Source organism: Zingiber officinale, chromosome 9B, assembly GCF_018446385.1.
Source record: "Zingiber officinale cultivar Zhangliang chromosome 9B, Zo_v1.1, whole genome shotgun sequence".
Taxonomy (NCBI): Eukaryota; Viridiplantae; Streptophyta; class Magnoliopsida; order Zingiberales; family Zingiberaceae; genus Zingiber; species Zingiber officinale.
Genome location: NC_056003.1, coordinates 113,148,591 through 113,169,505, shown reverse-complemented (window position 1 = coordinate 113,169,505; position 20,915 = coordinate 113,148,591). Strand labels below are relative to the sequence as shown.

Genomic DNA, 20,915 nt, shown 5'->3' with positions numbered 1-20,915 from the left:
AAATATACACGCTTTGGATTCGTTCTTTGATATATTGAAGAATTTACGAGGTTCCTCGACAACAGCAAGATACAACAAGAATTCCTTGACAGAAGCAGAATTAAAGGAGTCATCTCGCCAACAACTTGTCTAAAGTCAGTTCCCATTATTCTATAAATCAGAGTTAGCAAATGTTTCCATATAGATCTCAAGAATGTCTATTTCTATGGAGGCATAGAACCTTTAGGTTATGCCGTCTCAAAAAGGAAATTTATGTTTATAAACGAAGTCCTCCAATGTGGTTCGTATGGTTCTCCAAGGAAGTAATGCAAGTTAGCTACAAGTATATCAAAGTATATATATCATTGAATTTTTGTTCGACATAGCACTATCAGAATTCTAATTTAGAAGTCTATATTGATAACAAACTCATAACCAGAAGTAAAGTATAAGGTGTCATAGAAGTCTAAAGATTTAAAGATTAATACCCATTATTGTTGCTTGTGTTTTATTGAGTGATAATTTACTTTGAAGGTATTTTGGGGTGTATGACTAAAAAAAATTATGGGAATTAATTAGTTATCCCTTCTTGATGTTGATTCTAAGATAAGATAAGCTCCTTATTGTGAAATTTAATTCATGCTATAGAGCCATAATGAATAATTGATTTTATTATATAGTGGTTAGAGGAGCATAATGATGCTTTAGAGCAATTAATGATAATGTGGACCTTCTTCATCAGAGGAAGGTGTTCTTGCTTGCTTCTTTAAATTTACCTAGTGCGTGACTAAATATGTGAAATTGATGATATGATACAAATATGTTTATTGCTATCTTTCTTTCAATTTTGTTGCTCCCTATATGTTTAATACTTTTAGACTTACCCCTGGCTAGGATGCAATGATTAAATCGCCAAAATGATTAGCCAAACATCTAAGATTTAAATCTCAATTACGATGTACTATAAAAATTTTCTTTCAATGGAACAAGAAACTAAAAAACGTTAGTTGTTTAGATAAATTTTTACCGGCGCTTCCCGATTTACCTTTATAGTTAATGGAAAATTATTTTTAGAACTAAATTGATCACCTTCAAAATTAATAGATTCAAAGAGCAAGATACTTGATTTTTTTTTTTAAAAAAAAAAAAAAGACATCATTTAATTACTTAATTTCTAAGCCATATTAATCAAATAATATTACTTAATTTCTAAGCCATATTAATCAAATAATATTTGAAATTGAAATTCATGCTAAATCAGTCGATATGCGAATTCATGACAAGGCTATTACCCTTTAAAGATTATGATCATGCAACGTTACATGATTGAACACCTATCATGACAAGTGAAACATCAAATAGCCAGGAACAAAATTCAATAAAACCAAAGTCAAGAAAACTCCACAAGAACAAACAGAATCAAGAATTCATTAAAAGCATTACAGTTCTTTGTTATGTAGAACGCTCATCAAACAGCCAAACTGAAGTTACTCGAATAAATATACAACAGAAATCTTCCATCTGCAATGAACTGAATACAATGACTACAAAATGCCACGAACTAGACGAGAGCGTCGAGAGGCCTACCACCTGTGTGATTGTGAGCATTTTGGTCAGATTTTTTTGCTTGAACAAGGCGTGGAGGTAACAAGAATGCTTGCAAAATTTAACAACAAAGACAATTTGAATTACGCATACTGATCATTGCATCTCTCGAGCATCTGTTGAAGGGTCAACCGCAGGTGGTGGAGCTTGCTTATTTAGAAGAGGAGAGAGTGCCTTCACCACAATGCTCATATTGGGTCTAAACTCAGCTTCATACTGAACACACAGAGCTGCAACAGCTGCCAGCTGCAAGAGAAAAAAGAAGGAAATATAAATAATAATAATAATGTCTGATTTTCCTGAGGTATCCCACAGCTATAGTATTGGTAACTGCTATGTATCTCATAAACCAGGCAAACATGGATCATGCTATCAATTAGCGTGCAAGAAATTTCCATTAAGTGCAAAACTTTTCAACAGAGGCAGAAAATTCAAGGCATATAGTGAAAGGAAAAAAAGACCTTTGCGACGCCTTTTGGGGGGTAATCTCCCTTCAATTTTGGATCTACACATTGTTTGACTTTGTCTTCGCTCAGTCTAGGAGTTGCCTGTGGGGCAGGAAAGGGATCATTGTCAGAAAAGGTAAGCAAGTACCAGTTTAGTTCATGCTGTAGTGAACCCTACATGCAACAAAACCAAAGCTTTATTGGTAATGATTGTTGGACAGAGAACCTGAGATATTCACAACTGGCAGACAAGGAACTAGTGACTGCCATATAATTAACCTGCTTCCATAAAATCAGGGAATAGCAATGTCACATATGACAATGAGTTGCTAGTATTTGTCTTGCCGCTGTGAAATTATGAACTAATTAAGTTTCTAGAATGATTTTCACTGTAATGCAATACAAGGAAATTCATGGCTTTCCAGCTCACAGCAGTCTGCATACACAGCTATCAGTAGTAGGATTTGACAAAGGCATGAAGTTACTTGTGTCAAATAAGCAGCCAACCAGCCATGTAAATTCCAGCAATCACAAGAAATAATGCAATAGGTCTTGTTTACCTCTCAACTATTGGACCTCTATTAGCTGATAAAGAAGGAAACTAATATAATGTAGTTCACCTAAATGAGATTAAGAAAACTAAAGGTTTAAGCTCAGCCTCTTGGGCAAATGTTACATTTAGGTTTCAACCAACCAGCAATGCATACGGATTTAATTAAAATGAACCTAGATCTTTAAACTCTGTATTCCAACTATCTGTAGCAGATCACCTCTTTTACAAAGTTTCGAAATTGAAACTTGGAACATATAGTATTTGAATTACTTGGTCCATCAAACTTGTGTATTTAACATAACTTGGATTCAAAAGTTTGATTTGGCTCTAAAATATAGTGTTTGAATGATCCAACATCAATTAGGATTTTGGAAATTATTATCAATCGATGGCCTGAATTGAAATTTTTGGAACATGTGATGGCATGGTGAATTGTTGTGGACTTATCATAAAGTGATCAATCAACTTATAATAAGATGGTCACACACAGATTTTAGATCATACAAAATAAAAAAGGGCAAAAATCAAAAGGCCGCCCCTTATTTCCATTATTGTCAAAAGAGCACTCCATTTTGAAAGAATATCAAAAGAACCTCAAAAACTCTTATTCCAATGCTAGTGTAGTAACTATGGTCGTAGCTGCTATAATGTGTAGCAACTACAACCATAGTTGCTACAATATGTTAGAGTAAAGAGGCTCAACTTTTTCTTTTTGCTCCAACTTATCAAAATTACTAGAATTAAAGCTATTGTTATATCAAAATACTCTTTTTTGGTAACAATTTGGTTAAAATTACTCAAACTTGACCATAATCGCTCCGACAGGATCATAATCGCTTTAATATTATTGTAGCAGCTATGATCATAGCTGCTACAACTTACAGTAGCTATGGACATAGCTGCTATCGAGAAAGTTGTACTACCTATGGTCGTAGCCAAATTACTCTAACTTGGTTAAAATTATACAACACTATCAAATCAAAATACTTTTTACCAACTTAGTCATAATTGCTCAAACTTATCAAAATCACTTCAACTTGGTCAAAATCACACACAACAATGTTACAACAGTGTTAAAGTGATTTTGATCAAATTTAAGCAATTTTGATCAAGTTGGTAAAAAAGTATTTTGATATAAGAGTACTCCATCTGCTGTAATTTTGACCAAGATAGAGAAATTTTACTTTCTATTGTAGCATCTATAGCCACAAGTGCTACAACAACATTGGAATTGTTAGAACCTGTGCGAGCTAAAGGAGGGGGTAAATAACTCCAATCACTTCGTCTTGATCTTGTGTTCGTTGTTAGAATGCGCAGTGGAGAGTTGAATCCAAAATCCATGTCACATGTATAACTCCGGAATTTATTTGGTATTTGCCTCTTAGGTGACTAATCTAAGGCCTACTCCTAGTGATCTCCCTCCACTGTGAACTTTCTCCTTCTTGGAAACCTTTCGGAGGCAGACAAACCTCTTACAAGCTTGTTCTTACAAGCACACCACAATGCAACAACAATACAAGATATACAAGCAAATACAAGAATGTATTCACTTTACATGAATCTTGCTTTTGATCGTTGTTGATTGCTTGAGAATGCCTCTTGTTGATCCAAAAATGCACCAGCACTTCGCCTCAATCTCCAAGGCCTTCTCCAAACGAAACCTTACTTGTACGGTTGCAGTTTGGGCTAATTTCTGCCAAATCGTTTGTCACGTCAATTCTGACCGTTTAAACCTATAGAATGACTATTTTTACTTGAGCAATCGAATGCACCAATCGGAAAGTCTCTAATCGATTGGGCTAGTCGATTTGAGAGTGTTCTGTCCACCCAAAATAACTACCAATCGATTGCATCGATCTATTGGTCAAGCAATAAACCCGAAATTTCTAGTTTAGGGTTTACAAATCGATTGCCACTTCCTACAATCGATTGCTAACCCTGGTTTTAGCCTTTTCAAGGTTATATCGTGTCTTTTTTGGTATCCAGTGGACCTCAATCTACCAAGATTTCCTTTGCTCAATATCTGATTACCTTTAACCTGTTGAGGCTTTTCGTTGCCCAATATAATATCAACCTTGACCTAATAGGACTTCATCGTTGTCTAGTATCCGGTTGACCTCAACCTACCAGGACTTGTTGCCTAACCTCCGATTAACCTTGACCTACCAAAACTTCCTCACTCATGCCAAGTTTTCAGTCTTTTGTGACCCACTTGGACATCTGATCACCAAATGTCCAATCAACTTTGACCCACTTGGACTTTCCTTTTGTCAACTTCCCGTTGGACTTCCGATCACCAAGTGTCGGGTCAACGTTGACCCACCTGGACTTTCCTCTACCGTCAAGTATCGAGTCAACCTTGAACTACTTTACATCAAACTAACATATTGATCAAATATCGAAATCCAACTCGAATCAACTCGAGCTTGTTCAACCTGGTCAACCTTGACTTCGATTGCACCAATAGGAATAATCATATATTCAAGATGAAAAATATGATGAGATGCCCTTTTGATACTTTTTCAAAATGAGGCACCTTTTTGACGATAATGAAATAAAGGATGCTCTTTTGATTTTTACCTAATAGAAAACAACTTACAAGGCTATTAAGTGTAGTTCTCGAACAAAATAAAATGAGAGAAAATAAATTGAGATGATATGAGCATCCCAAATGTAGCCACCAATATATTATATAAAATTAAAAAAGTTTCATTTATTATAATAAAAAATGTAAAGGGTAGAGAGACCAAAGAAAACAATACTTTATAAAAATAATTTAATTAAATTGAATATTTCTACTAATATAGCTTTGCAGGGAGCCTAACGGAACAATACAATTTATGTAGCAGACTCCAAACAATCGGGAGCAATACAACTTTTGAGAAACAATTGAGAATAATACAACTTTTGAGAAGGATAACTATCAATCATGAAAGATAGGTTAGTTTTATATTATAATAGTTTCATGATTCTCTATTGTGCATAACATGGTTTAAGGGAGTTGCACTATGAACAATGATTGGAGGATTTTTCTATAACACACGCTATCAGTACTTTATATTCTATTCAGTTGTGGATTGATGCATAAACAACTAAAGGGTATTGTAGCTCCAAATTATTTGAGATTAGTTAAACACAACATTTCCCACTAAACTATGTCATAGACATATTTCAATTTCAACCGAAGTCATCAAATCAATCATCATGAATCAATCCAATGTGACAGTCTTAGGCTTTCGCACTTAGGGGTGATAATGTAGGTCGACAATTCATAAAAGGGTTATGTCTTATTGACATGCGGTCCGTTTAATCCAAACCTAAACTTCACAAGATTCTCAACACGCAAATGACCTATTCATAAATGGGTTGGACTAGACATGTCATGTAACATGTCTCCTCTAATTATATGGGTCATAAATGGATTGTATGACAACTCATTTACAAAAACTTCTAAAAAATAAATGTAAACTACATATTAACTATTTTTAATTATACAAAAACAAGATAAAATCTATATGATCTTACATGATAATTTATATGTTAATATATTATAAAGATTAAATAATATAAATAATATAAATAACCATATATTTATAAACATGTCATCAATAGGTGACCCATATGACCTAACCTGACTAGTTTATTTGCGGATCATAAATAGATTGTTTGCAAACCCAAACACAAAATTGCCGATCAGGCCAAATTGTGTAAATGTGTTGTATCAAATGTTGCCATCCCTATTCACACTAAGTTGTGAAGCAAAGGAGAGAAAGGGGTGTCTGCGAAGGACATCTAACCAATATGTAAAGTGCCACCTCACCTTAATGTTTCATCTTATGGTGAACCAAGAGTTGGCACATTCAGCAACAAGTTGAACTATGTGTTCCTCTCTTTCCAAAGAGGAAAGCACCAAGGTAGGTGCACTATATGCGCACCTTACAGGTTGAACCAGCACACTGCCTCTGGAACAAAACCACCATGTTCTTTGGTGATCCTGATTGGGGTTGTTACACCCCATGACCAAGGAAGATCTCGCCTTCATGAATGCGAAAAAGTTCATTCTGACTATGTTTGCTTAGCATCTCACTAACTTTCGAATGTCTATGCTGCCAAGAATCATCTTGTCTGCAGACTCACCTTCTTCTGAGATAGGGTGCCAAAAATATGCTCTTTGACACTTTGATGGAAGAATTGATGCCAATGAACCTACTTCAATTGGACTGTTAAGCTAAAACTGCCTAGGGCAATACTTTTCATGGGTCTGCATGTTGGTCAAATCATCCTTAGCTTTAGAGAGCACCTGTTGATTATCCACAGTGGATCAAAATCACATTTTGAGAGGCCAGCACAAACTTTTCTGCTGCTTATAAATTGCAGAACAGGTTGCAAACACATTTTTATTCCATTCCTTCAATTCGTATATAAACCTCTTTAGTTTCCCCAAAAGAGTGTATGGCTTACAGCCAAAGTTGTCAAATCAAGATTCTTATTGTGAATTATGTAGAAAGATTTTTTGAATCATGAATCATTCTAAATTTTGAATCATAATCTGCAAATAAACAAATTACAAAACAAGCAAGGATTAAACTTATTTGGAGTAGTTTTTCTATGTACACATAAATGGAGTACAAGCTTAAGGAAAAAAATATCATTCATTTTATCTCATTGAGAATTGGAATCAAACGTAGAAGACATTTCACCACATATTGCTTTCTATAATAAGACAGCACTGTTGACTCAATTCTCACCACTGACTTGATGACCTAGACCATGAACACACTAATGCAAGTGAATACTGAATAGAGGAAGTGGAAAACGATGCCAACTAAAGAAAGAAAGAAAAAGGAAGATGACTTTGATGTGAGAAGATTACTTTTCTTCTCATTGTGAACATCAAATCCACCCTCACTGTTGACCCTTAAGACTTCACACTACCAGATTCCATCTGCCCTGACCGTCGCTTGTATTCCTAAGCAAAAAATTATCTTTTCATTCTTTAAAGTTGTTGCCATGTGACCAAAAGGTCACGGGTTCGAATCCGGAAAACAACCTCTTGCAAAAAGCAAGATAAGGCTGCATACAATGGATCCTTCCCCGGGACTCCGCATGGAGGGAGCTTCGCGCACCAAGCTGCCCTTTTTTTTCATTCTTTAAAGTGGATTGAGCTTAACTCCATGCGTTGATTTTAAATTTAATGTGTCAAGTTTAATCTTTGATAAACTTTCTTTTGTCTTTTTTAATATATAAAATTAAATCTGATGGTGTCTTCTACCAAGTAGGTAAAGACTTCAGGAATTGTTGCCAAAGTACCAGGTTGGAAACATGTTTTCACCAAATATTGGTTTGGCTTCCATTTCTACTACATACATACATACATATATACACACCATTAGCCATTCCCTTTCTAAAGACCATGCAAACCACACACAGGGAGGTGTGCAGACACACACCCATAATATGCAATTGAAAGTTACCTTCAGAGTTTGTAAGAACTTTGGATGTTGTTGCCAAGGTCCTATGTCCGAAGCACATGTTCACCAAATGTTGGTTGGCTTATTTGGGCAGGACATTGGCCTCACGGCCCTCACCCTTCCTCACAAACATTTGAATTCTATCTAAACCCATGAATCTTAAGCCTAATTTTTGTGAGGCTAGGTCTTAACACGCAAGTGACTCAAGGGTGCTACACTACCAAGGTAACTTAAGAAGAAGAGAGAGATCGCATAAACATACTAGCCGATATAACAAAAAATAATCTAAATGGATATTAATAGTAATATCGTCTTGCATAGATCTCAATGGAGAGAGAAAATTCATGTGGCCCATAATAGTTGGGAAAATTGAATGATGATAATATTATATTCAGAAATTTTGTATATCCATATATAATATGTAGATGTTACATTGAAATTGTACCATAGGGTACAATTCATGAATTGAGCAAGTTTAACAGCAATGTTTGTACCAAAGACCTTTGGAAATAGAGTGAAAGAGAGGAAGATATTGGGAAGGTTTATGAGCAAAATTGCCAACTGTCCAGATATAAGCTTTGCCAAGTTTTCTGGGGAAAAAAATTCTAGATTAATGAAAAGGGTAAACCAGTTGAAACTTGTGCCCTTGATATCTGGACCATAGGAGAGAAAGCAACAATCATGCAATTAATTAAAGGCAACCAATATGTTTTAGATACTAATGGGTTTCTCTACGTTCTTGTGTTTTCTAATTGGTAGCTTTATGCAATTATCTTGCATATTATGGATCTCATTATGGCCCCATCTAATCAGCTCCTTTCTTTCTCTAGATTGCATAAGACATTTGCAAGTGGAAATAACACTATTCTCAAACAGCAGCAACTTTGGTGGTAAAGGCTTACCCAAGTAACCAGACTTTGCTGCCCTCTAGGCATTGTATGATCCACAGGCTTCCTTCCTGTCAGAAGTTCCAAAAGAACCACACCAAAACTATATACATCACTCTTTTGTGTCAGTTGACCCGTCATAGCATACCTGCACAATATTGAGCATATCAAACTATTAAAATAGAAGCAAAGAAAAGGTGAAGTGACATCGAGGACAAGAAATTCCTTATAAATTGTATTCATGATTACGTCGACAAACAAAATCATTTTTTAGCACTGAGCCGTAACTTTTTCAATCAAAATAAAAAAAAAAATCATAATGGTCATTAGAATATGAAAGATTCAAATGGCGAGCTTTAATTGCATCATTCAAGTTCCAATTTAACAATGTTAAGCGTATCTCTTTATACATACAGAATGTAGCCAAAAAAGAAACTATAATCCGACTTTTAACCTTATGTAGTGAACACAAGAAAACATAATGAGGTTAAGATAATTAAATTGCATAAATAATTGTGCCAGATCATGTTTCCTGTTGCAGATAGAGATTTTCTAGCATTCTTTTGAGCAATGGAATTACAATGATCTTGTTTTCTTCTTTTGTTAAGATAAAAACACCATACACTTCGAATACATATGAAAAATGGGAGAACTAAAGAAAACATCACCTCAATCTTTTTTTATTGTCAAGATCAGGTGTTGGAAATTGTTTTGAAACGGTAGTAATGAAACTAACAAATTAAATGCACATGGGCTCATATGGAACTTGGTTCAATAACACTAACACAAGACACTACATAAAATTGTACATGCCAGACGTCTAAATTTATGGTCGAATATATAAGTATACTTAAAAAAGAACATCTAGCAGTCTTAATTCTCAAATTAAATTTAATGTTAATGCTAAGTAGCTTGAAATAAAAGTCACATCGTCTAGAGGGTTCAATTGCAAAGTATGTTCATGGAGTCATACCATACCAATAGATTTTGGTAAAGAGCTCAACTTGTAGATTTAGAGTTCAAAATCTCCCACTCACAATCAAGCAGTGACAATGTGTACACCATGAAGAAATGACTTAATTAGCACAAATAGGCCCATCATAAAATGAAGAAATAGAAAAAAAAAAAAAAAAAAAAAAAGGTAATAGAAGGTCAAGCTAAGACTCATATTAATCAACTATAATATGTTGTAAATATTTGATTAGGACACAATTTAGTCCAAAATTTGGCCTGTATTACTCAGAAAGAGCTCAATCTGCAGATTTTTGGTTAAGACGTCCTATTAACACTACAACAATAGATCATAATAGCACAATTAGGTTTTTGATTTTTTTTAGTGAATAAGAAATTCAAAGAAAATTTAAACTTCAAATCTTTTTTAGCCATATCATAGTTAATTTCATATTGACCAGGAGCTAAATGACTATCATCAAGTTGTGTTACTCCCAACTACTTGGAGTTGATTACGTGGATCTTATTCTTCAGTACTATAATTTTCATTATGTTAAGTCTCAACACCTTCCCCTCTAGCTTTGATAGATTCTACTTTTTTAACTGTAGAATCAATTGACCATTTTTTGAATATCTTCACACCAGTTTAAACTATTTCCTATAATTTTCCATCTGTTGGAGTTGCACCTACTTGCTCTTGGATGATAATATATAATTTATTTTATTTTTCTAGTAATACCATTAACCACCTTCCTATTCTAATCTTTGCCGCATTCTTTTACCAACTACTCAACATTCACATCCATAAGATATTGTGAGTTATAACAGTTCCATAAGTTTTCCTTTAAGCTAAGAGACACGTGATAACCACACACGGCTACTAAAGCTCTTTTCCATATCAACCATCCATTATTTTCCAATGATTGATGCCTGATTCAACAACTTAAACCTCTATAGACAGAGCAACATTTTATGTCAAAACTTTATTCTTATAAAGTATTAAAAAAATTTCATCCATTCCTTGAGCATTTCTTAATTCTGAAAATTTTGTAAAATAGATTAATTAACCAAATTATACCTATTGGGACAGTTGATCGTTTGCATGTGCTTGACTACAAGGAGTTAGAACGCAGCGGAAATACAAATACAAAGCACAACACAAACCATTTTTATGTGGTTCGGAACCTCCAGTTTCTACTCCATGGCCAAGTTCTAATATACTCCATGGCCTAGTTCTAATATATTCCACTAGCTTTCTCCTTACCGAAGACTTTCCAGAGGCGGGGAAAGCTCTTACAACATGTTCTTTGCACAACAACACAAAACAAAACAAAGATACTAATAGAAATATAAACAATGTAAATGAAATGTTTTACAACAATGAATCTTTGCTTTGATTGTTGTGGGTTGTTTTAGATTGCCTCTTGAAGGTCTGGAATGCAGCAACATTTCCCTACAAAATCTCCAAGAACCAACACAAAATCTACCCTTCTTTTATAGCCTTCAAGTCAGGGTTGATTTCCACCCAACAATTGACTGCTAACGCCCATCAGTTGATTGCTCAGCTGAATTCGAATGTTGTACCTGTAGAACGATTCTTTCTAGCTTAGCTTTGACCATAATAGTCAGACCATTAATTGACTGTTATCTAAACAGCCAAGTTCAAAACATTATGTTTGCTACAACATTGTCAACAGCCAACCGTCCCACACCAACAATCGACTGATCATCTTTAGTTGAATTGATAAGCCGAGTTCCAAATATTCCGTTTGCTACAATAGTGTGCAATCAACTGATGTGCAGTCAACCCCCTTACACAACCTCAAACCTCTTTTGGGGTTTATCAGTCGATTGTTACTACCTAGTAGTAGACTTGACCTGTTTCAGCCTTACCAAGGTTGAATTTTTGCCTTGCCTAGTATTTGATTGACCTCAATCTAGCAAGACTTTCTTTGTCTAATATCCAGTCAATCTTGACCTGTTGAGACTTCCTTTGCCTAACATCCAATCAACCTTGAACTGTCGAGACTTCACTATTACCTAAGATCCGGCTAACCTTAACTTGTCGGGACTTCCTAACATCTTATCAATCTTGACAACTTTACCATTGCCAAACATTCGATCCTCTTTGACTTGTTTGGATTTCCTTTCTCATGCCTAACATCCAATCAACCTTGACGTGCTAAGATTTCCACCATTGCTAAGTGTCTGGTCAACTTAGACTTCACGTCTCATGCTAAATGTTTGGTCCTCTATGACCCACTTAAATTTCGCTCTTGACAACTTCCCGTTGGATTTCTAACCGGCAAGTGTCTAATCAACCGTGACCCATTTGGACTTATGTACTTGCCAACACTTTGTTAGACTTTCAACTGTCAAGTGTTCAATCAATTGTGATCCACTTGGACTTCTCCATCCACTTGACGTCTCACTCTTATCGATAAATATATTGATCAAACATCGAAACTCAAATTGGGTCAACTCAAGCTTAGTAAACCTTAACCAGAGATCGATTGCACCAACAATACTTGTCATCTTTCTAAGCATATGTCTAATTTTTTAGGGTCTTTTCTTAGAACTCTTTCTAATTTCCTATCATTAGGTAAGGTAGTTTTAGCATGATATGATCTAAAATGAAGCTTAGAATTATCATGCTTTCTATTTTCATGATAATAAACTCTAAATCATAAAACATATTTCTAGCATGCTTCTGATTATGACACAAGGAAATTTCATTATAAAATGATACCTTAGGAGCTCCTCCTAAGTTTGAGCTTTCTCCCTTATCTTACTTGGATGTCTCCGCCTTAGACATTGATTCAAGTAACATCTCAATTATTTGCATGAGAAGCACACTATGTGCTCCTCACTCTTCCAATGGTCTAACTTTTTTCCGCACCAAGGGTCTGACTTCATTCGACTTCTTCTTTGCCTTGGGTGCCACTAGAGCCTTTTTCTTAGTCAATTTTGGATACTTACTCTTATAGTGTCCCTTCTTCTTATATTCAAAACACATAATACTATCTTTATCTTTATTAAATGAAATTGTTATACCTTCTAGTGTTGAACTCTCTAAAATCGTAGAGGTGGCACAATCTTCCTCATCAGTTTTGGATGTTGAGGGTTCCTCTCTTTCAAGCATCAATGGCCTAACCTTCCCTTAGAGTTGTCAATTTGAGTTGAGTCTATCAGGTTGGCCAGCCTTGTCAAACAATTTAAGCGAGTTGGGTTTATATTTTATCAACCCATCATCTAGCGGGCCTAAACGGGCCAACCTGAGCAGGTTGCGGGTTCAAGGTTGGCCCACGGGTTTGAAAAAAAAATCAATAAAAAATTCAAAACAAATCAATTAATCAATACTCAACCAAAGACAAAAGAAACTGTAAATAGGGATTGGTCTCCTCTATTCTCTGAAATGATTCCAAAATCTAAACCGATCAAATGAAACAAAAGCCCTAGTCTTCTCATGTTTCTCTCATAAAACCATATCCCTACCCCATTCCACACCTTGCCGACGTCGACGTCGTTGCCCTTAGACCCTTACCTTCCTATATCTAATAATCTAAATCGCGAAACTAGAGAGAGATCGGCAATTCGACAATCAGCAATGACAGTCTAGCAATTGCAGATCTCCAAGCTCGAATCCCCACCAGTCCGGTACCGACAATCCCTGATCTCCATTCTCCAAGCTCTTGTTTGAGGTGAGATTTTTTGCTTCCTTTCCTTCTATTTCCGTTCCTTTTTTCTACGTTTGTGGTTTGCACGGCCTTTTGCCTTATTTGCTTGTAGAGTTTGACCATTTGACATTTTTTGGTTGAGATCCAGAGTTCTTTTGTTTGCATTTTTTGTATTTGATTCTAAAACCAAAAACTGTGAGTTCTGTTGTAATGTTGTTGTCATTTTTTATATTTGATTTTGAAACAGAAATTGTAATGTTCCTAGTTAACGAAGTTAATTCATGCTTCTCCTTTGTTATGTACTCTTTTTTTTCCTTTTCAATCTGTAATTGAAAGTGAGTGTTGGAAATTTTCTTCTCTTTTTCTTCTTATATGTGAATTATATGTTTCAACAATGGTGCATTTTTTGTGCAATAGTTCTGATGGAACATTATTTTTGTTTATTTTTATTGATGAGAGTATGAAATTTATATCCAATTATAGTTTTGATAGTGTTGAATGTTTCAAATAGCTAGATTAACAGAGCTAGATGAATGATGTGGAAGGATCAAATAAGGTGGGCTGATCGAATAAATAAGGCAAAGCTTTTGGGTGTTTTGAATGAAGTATAAAGTTGAATAGTTTGAATCACAACGTGAATATACTCTCCGCCAATTTTTTTTAAAAGCTTGTGGGTTGGCCCACCTAACTCACAACTCGCCTTAAATTGGGTTAGGTTGGGTTGAGGATTTCCGAGCTGCTGAGATGGCAGGTCGGCCCATGCCGCCCCTTCATATGATGGGTTTTTGGCGGGTTGGCCAGTCCCGCCATGGGTTGGCCCGTTTGACAGCTCTAACCTCTCCTCAATCGTTGAGGTAGAGGCTTCTTTATCTTCCATCTCAAATGTTGAGCACTTCTTAAGAGTTTACTCCATATATTGCTTGCATCCTTGTATTTACCTAATTTACACAAGATATGATTAGGCACCAAATTAGTCAATCTAAATTACCTTGTCATGTGTCTTTGAATCTTTAGACTTGCTTCTTGGTCCATTTTCCCTTGTTGAGAGATCTTCCTCTTTTGTCTTTTGGAACCTAAAACCCCTTCATTAAAGCGAACCACTCCTCTCGGTTCTTGCTTTCCACTTATCAAATCCTCCCAATCCGAAAGGCGGTGGAACTCATGTGTCGTAACCAAATTCATCTTGAGGATTCATTCTAAAATCACAGCTTCCTCTAGTGTTTGCACCTTCGGTGGTTAGTCCAACAAAGAGCAGTCTCACTCAAATACCATTGTCGGGATCGTTGACGTCGCTAGAGGAGAGTGAATAGCGATTCGAAATTTTCATCATTCTCGATCGATTACTTGCATGTGCTTGCCTACAAGAAGTTAAAATGCAATTGAAATACAAATAATAGAAACACAACACAAACCGTTTATATGTGGTTAGGAATCCCCGTTCCTACTCTATGGCCTAGTCCTAGCGATACTCCACTAACTTTCTCCTTGCTAAAGACCTTCCGAAGGTGGATAACCTCTTACAACATGTTCTTTACACAACACCACAAAGCAAAGATACAAACAGAAATATGAACAATGTAAATTAGACGCTTTACAATAATGAATCTTTGCTTTGATAGTTGTTGGTAGCTTTAGATTACCTCTTGAAGGTCTAGAATGCAGCAACACTTCCCCTTCAAAGTCTCCAAGAACCAACACCGAAATACTCCACGAAACCATTCTTTTATAGCCTTCGGGTCAGCTGATTTCTGCCTAACAGTCGATAGCTAATGTCCATCAGTTTATTGCTCTGCTAATTCAAACATTGCACCTGCAGAACGATTCTTTCCAACTCAACTTTGACCGCAATAGTCGATTATTCATGATCATCTATTGATTGTTATCCAAATAGTTTGAGTCACGCAGTCGAGTTCAGAATATTCTGTTTGCTGTAACAGTGCCAATAGTCGATTGTTCCACACCAGCAATCGACTTCAGTCGAGTTAAACCCTTTTACACCCCCCCCCCCCCCCCCCCCCTCTCCCCCCCCCTCAAACCTTGAATTTGGGTTTTAGGAGCTTATCAGTTGATTGCTACTACCTAGCAGTCGACTGATACCTCTATTTCAGTCTTACTGAAGTTAAATTCTTGCCTCGCCTAGTATTCGGTTACTTCAACCTGCTAAGACTTCCTTTGCCTAGTATTTAATCAACTTTGACCTACCGAGACTTCCTTTGTCTAACATCCGATCAACCTTGAACTACCGAGACTTCACTGTTACCTAGCATTCAGTTAACTTTGACTTGCCGAGACTTCACCAATATCTAGCATCCTGTCAGCCTTAACCTGCCAAGACTTCACCACTACTAAACATCCGAGCCTCCTTGACCTATTTAGACTTTCTTTCTCATACCTAACATCTGGTTAACCTTAACCTACTAGGATTTTCACCATTGCCAAGTGTCTGGTCAACCTTGACCCACTTGTACTTCACATCTCATACCAAGTGTTAAGTCCTCCATGACACACTTGGACTTCGCCTTGCTAACTCCTTATTAAACTTGCAACCGTTAAATGTTTGGTTAACCGTGACCTACTCGAACTTCTCTACTTGTCAACTCCCTGTAGAACTTCTAACTATCAAGTATCTGGTCAACCATGACCCACTTGGACTTCTCCATCTACTTGGTGTCTCGCTCTCGTCAACAAATATATTAATCAGACATCGAAACTCAAATCAAGCTAACTTGAGCTTGGTCAACCAAGCTTGGCTAACCTTGACCATTGTTGATTGCACCAAGAATACTTTAACTACTAGTGCACACATTAAGTTGACACTAGCTAAATTTCTTAATAAAAAGTACAAATAATTGATTTTATGTACACCATAAGCACAATGACTAACATGTGAGTAAAATGAATCTCCAACTAGCTAAGCCCTTAAAAGTATCTGAGTTAAGTGATTACTCTGGAGCATGATAACCAAAGGTACCCAAGACTCGTGTAGAATGTAGACGAGCTGCCATATCAGGAGCCTGATTTGAAAGGTTAAAATCTGCAATTTTGGCTCTAAAATCCTCAAAAAGGAGGAAATTACTTGATCTGATATCACGATGTATTATAGAAGGCTGAACCTTCTCATGAAGGTATTCTAGCCCCTTTGCTGCATCAACAGCTATCCTCACTCGTTGTGCCCAATCCAGTGCTGGACCAGGTTGTGCCCCTTGAACTCCTTTTCTTCCTGCAGTTTTAAAAAGAAATAAAAAATGTCAAGTTCCTGTCATAAAGCTGCTGAAATAAGTAAATTAGCTAAGCAAAGAATAACAATGGAGAAGTTAGTAAAACTATCCTGTACCATGTAAAACATCATGCAATGAGCCCATGGTTGCAAACTCATAAACCAACAAACGCATATTCTCCTCAACACAGTATCCCAGCATTTCCACAAAGTTTTCATGCTTCAACCTTGAGACCATAGAGACCTAATGTCAGGAAAAAGTGCTGTAGTTATTATGCCTTTCCATGTTAGGGTACATGTTTATATCAGGAAGTCTATTGTAGACAAGTAAAGGAAAACCTGCATTAAAAATTCAGAGGAGTTGTCTTCTGATGAAGAATCAAGCTTTTTCACAGCAACCTGCTTTCCATCCTCTAAAGTGGCAAAGTACACCCTTCCATATGATCCTTCACCTACTAAAGCTTTTGACCCAAAATTATCAGTCTTCTCTTTCAACTCTTCAAAAGACAACACAGGCACCTCAATAGTTGGAGGTGCTTTTGGTGCTTCACTTCTTGGAGTAGTGTACTTTGAACCCTTCACACCTGGAATATAAAAGGAATTCAGCTATGATGCAGAAGCAGCTTGCTAATATCTCAAGCCAAAAGCAACAGATCCAAGATTACCTAGTATAAGTTCAGTGCATGAACAAATTTAAATAGTTGTTTAACTGCATACGAATGGTTGCACTTATGCAGCTTAGCACAAGTAAGACTTTTATATTGCAAATGATTTATTTTACAGAAAGAAGAGATTAAAAGAAAACCTTTCTATTATTAAAGTTTACTTAAACTAGAATTTTCTGTGATCAAGAAGCGACTCCATGTTTTTTTTATACAAATTAATATTTAAATCAAATTAATTTATCTACACAATCTTTAGAATTAATTGCCTATGCCTGTTGTTCAAATATATCCTAAATTCTCCACCACATTCTCCTTAAACAAAACCTTGCATATTAAAAAGAAATAAAACAGCAAGAAAACCTCTAAATCTGTCCATTCAATAACTATAGCTAACCAACACATTTTTCAGAAAGAAATATGGTATTAGTAATGACAATTTTTCCATGAGAAAGTCATTTCTATAAATTGTAGAGCAAAATGCATACCATCTGCATTATTGGTTGGGTCCTTCAGGTGTTCATCTTCTTGGGCATGATAAGACTCAGCAACATTACATGAACAACACAGCCAGCGTCGCATTGTGTATCCTTCGTTAATATACTTCTTAAATGTGCCTTAATATTAAACAACAGACAATCAAAAATAAAGAAAAGCTTATTTGAACTACAGTAGAGCAAACAAATATCTAATAATATCTTGTGGAATTATTACCTGGAGATGTGTCTAAAAGAGTATTTGATCATGTTCATGTGCAAGCATTCTACCTAAACAAATTAAGACCCACTATCATGCTACCTAATATGACAACTCCTCATAATACAATCATATTGTTAATTATCACAACCAATTACACGTAGGTCCCAGTCTTCTGCTTGATTATGATGAAGATGCATACAGTTACGGGTAAGTATTTCGTGCACCCAATTGTGAAGTAGCTGAGCAAGTATTCCTCGGGGCAGTCATCATTAAATCATGCATAGGAAAAATAATGTATATTGACTAATAATTAATCTTGATATCTCCATCCGATAGTGGAATCAATCTCACACTAGTACTGGGAAGGAATGGGAAAAAAGGGAACCTCACTCTGTTTTCCTAATAAGACAATAGCAAAAATAGCGACAGACATTTTGAATTAAGCATCCTAGCACGAATTCCCAGCTATGCCAAATTTCAGCTAGTTATATTTCAGCAAAAATTCATGCATGTATCTTCGGATCCAAGACAAAATTCTTTAAAACTGCAATTTGTTCGCTTTTAAACAAACAACTCATCCCACGAAAAGGAATATCTATTTTACTCTCGGCGATGAGAAATTAAAAGATAATCTTCATGAAGAATCCAATACCAACGACATCAAATGGCATCCGCAAAATCGTTCGCCGACGCGATGAATTGATCAAGTGCAGGGATCTCACCTGGAGAATGACCCAGGAGCTGCAAGTCAGTCAGCTCTTCACACCACTAGGATTAGGGTTTTTCTTGAAGTCGGCAGATAGATCAGGGAAAGGACGAGAACCGTGTGAGAGAGAGACATTCCGGAGATCGACCAGTTACGAAGGAGATGCTGGACTTTTATTTTGTTGTGGGCAAAGTCGAAACAGCGTCCTTATTTTTCTAAATCCGATTAAAGGACGTCCCATTTTAATTTTTTTAATGGGTATTCATCTTATCGCAGAACGAGATAATTATCCAATATTATTCTCCTAATTATTCCGATTATATTTTTCGTCTAAATGTTTTTAAATTGATAGTGCATCTTGTAACACTAATTATAGGATGATTTTCTATATACACTTTTCTGATTTAATCATATGATTGATAAAAAATTTTAATGGAGCCAGATTAGTTACCTCAAAATTAATCGAGCTGAAAACTTAGATATCAATGTCAACTTAAAAAAATACTTATAATAATTATAGTTTATAGTTATAATATAAAAATAATAATAAAGAAAACTAAATTTATCCATGTCCGAAAAAATTTTAAATGATATTTTTTAATCAAAAGCTGAATCATTATAAGGTACGCATGATAATAAAGGTAGATAAGTTTATAATTTGATATATTATATGTCTATGATTCAACCAGTCAAAAATTATAATTTCTCAAAACTTAATTAATATTTATGTTATAATAATTATGATTTTATAATTGTTATAATTATGTGACAATTACAAATCCATAACTATTACAATTATGTGGCAACTTAATTGTAATATTTATAAAATTATAGTTGCTACAACTACGTAATAATTATGGGTTCGTAGTTACTATAATATATCTCCAAATTCAGAATTTAAAAAGAAAATAGAGGCATAATAATGAAAATAATATAGAAAATGACGATAATTATATAAAAAGAAGAGACGTTTGTTGATAAAAAAAATTTAAAATGAAGCGCTATATTTCAAAATTAAAGGACGTTTGCTCTTCGTTTTTTACTTTTTAATAATGCTTTATAGCGTCGTGAATGAAGCGTCGACTCAGAACACGACCAATTCGTTAGAAAAGAGAAAAAGATGTGATAACTCCGTGTTCCCTAACAGAAGCACCTGAAGGGAGCATCATATAAGAGTTAAAATAATTTCTTTTATTTATTAGTTGTAAAATTAGCGAGAGAATAGATTTTATTAGATGTTCTTCGGTCTTAGATACACCCCACACCATTTGTTGTGAGTCTCATAGTGAAATTGTATGTAGATGTTGTCATCATGAAATCTAGTATTCAAATTTCGATAAAGTCGAGATAAATATATCCCTTATGTGTTAGTCACTATTCCAAAGGCTAGTAGCCGTCCATGATTTACCTCTTCTGTGTTGATCCTAAGACGAATTGACGAAACGCTAGAGGCAAACGTATTCATCTTTTACTATCATAATAAAATTGTATGCATCACGGGTCACGTAACTCTGATACAAAAAGCTATTATGTTAGATAAAATCTTCGTGATTTACCCTCTTTTAAATCAGACAATTTAGAGATGCCCTTAGGGTAAGGTTTATCATCTTACGCTGTAATAGTGAGATTGTAAGTTTGTAGTCGGCTACCTAGACGTGAGCTCAAAGCCATCGCAGGGCCGCGAGCGGCATGCATCATGCATGCCAATGAGCTTGCAAGGAGCCCTCGAGCTCATGACCAAGAGATTGCCACGAGCTTGGAGCTGGGAGCTGCCTCGCAAGCTCCTAACCAGACAATTCCAAGCTCATAACCTACTTGAAATTTCACGGCCAAACCTCCACGAGCCGTGAGATTTCAGTCGCTGCTTGGCTGCAAACTTGTGATCTACTTGCCAGCCCAATGACAGCCTAACTATAGGAGCCTGTTGGTTGATCCAAGCTCGTCGGTGTCGATTTGTTTTCTCTTTCATGGTGAATCCTTATCTACAACTACAAGGATTATCAATTCTTCCATTATTTGTCGTCCCGAACAGGAGGACAGACAATGACATCCAAAATGGTGC

At 35.7% G+C, this 20,915-nt stretch overlaps 1 protein-coding gene across 2 annotated transcripts; it reads right to left on the bottom strand.

Moving 5' to 3' along the window:
* Positions 1 to 1,338: 1,338 nt before the first annotated feature.
* LOC122023552 (PTI1-like tyrosine-protein kinase 3) lies at positions 1,339 to 19,068 on the bottom strand. Of its 2 annotated transcripts, none has more exons than XM_042581704.1 (9): positions 18,800 to 19,068; positions 17,937 to 18,065; positions 17,126 to 17,370; positions 16,904 to 17,030; positions 16,516 to 16,789; positions 8,957 to 9,089; positions 2,046 to 2,132; positions 1,678 to 1,830; positions 1,339 to 1,569 (listed from the first exon to the last, which is right to left on the bottom strand). In XM_042581704.1, exons 1-8 carry the CDS (start codon positions 18,816 to 18,818, stop codon positions 1,681 to 1,683), a joined length of 1,164 nt encoding a protein of 387 aa, XP_042437638.1. In that variant the 5' UTR covers positions 18,819 to 19,068; the 3' UTR covers positions 1,339 to 1,569; positions 1,678 to 1,680. The 2 variants fall into 2 exon arrangements, with proteins under 2 accessions (XP_042437638.1, XP_042437639.1); XM_042581705.1 differs by having other exon boundaries at positions 18,870 to 19,067.
* Between the last annotated feature and the right edge of the window lie 1,847 nt (positions 19,069 to 20,915).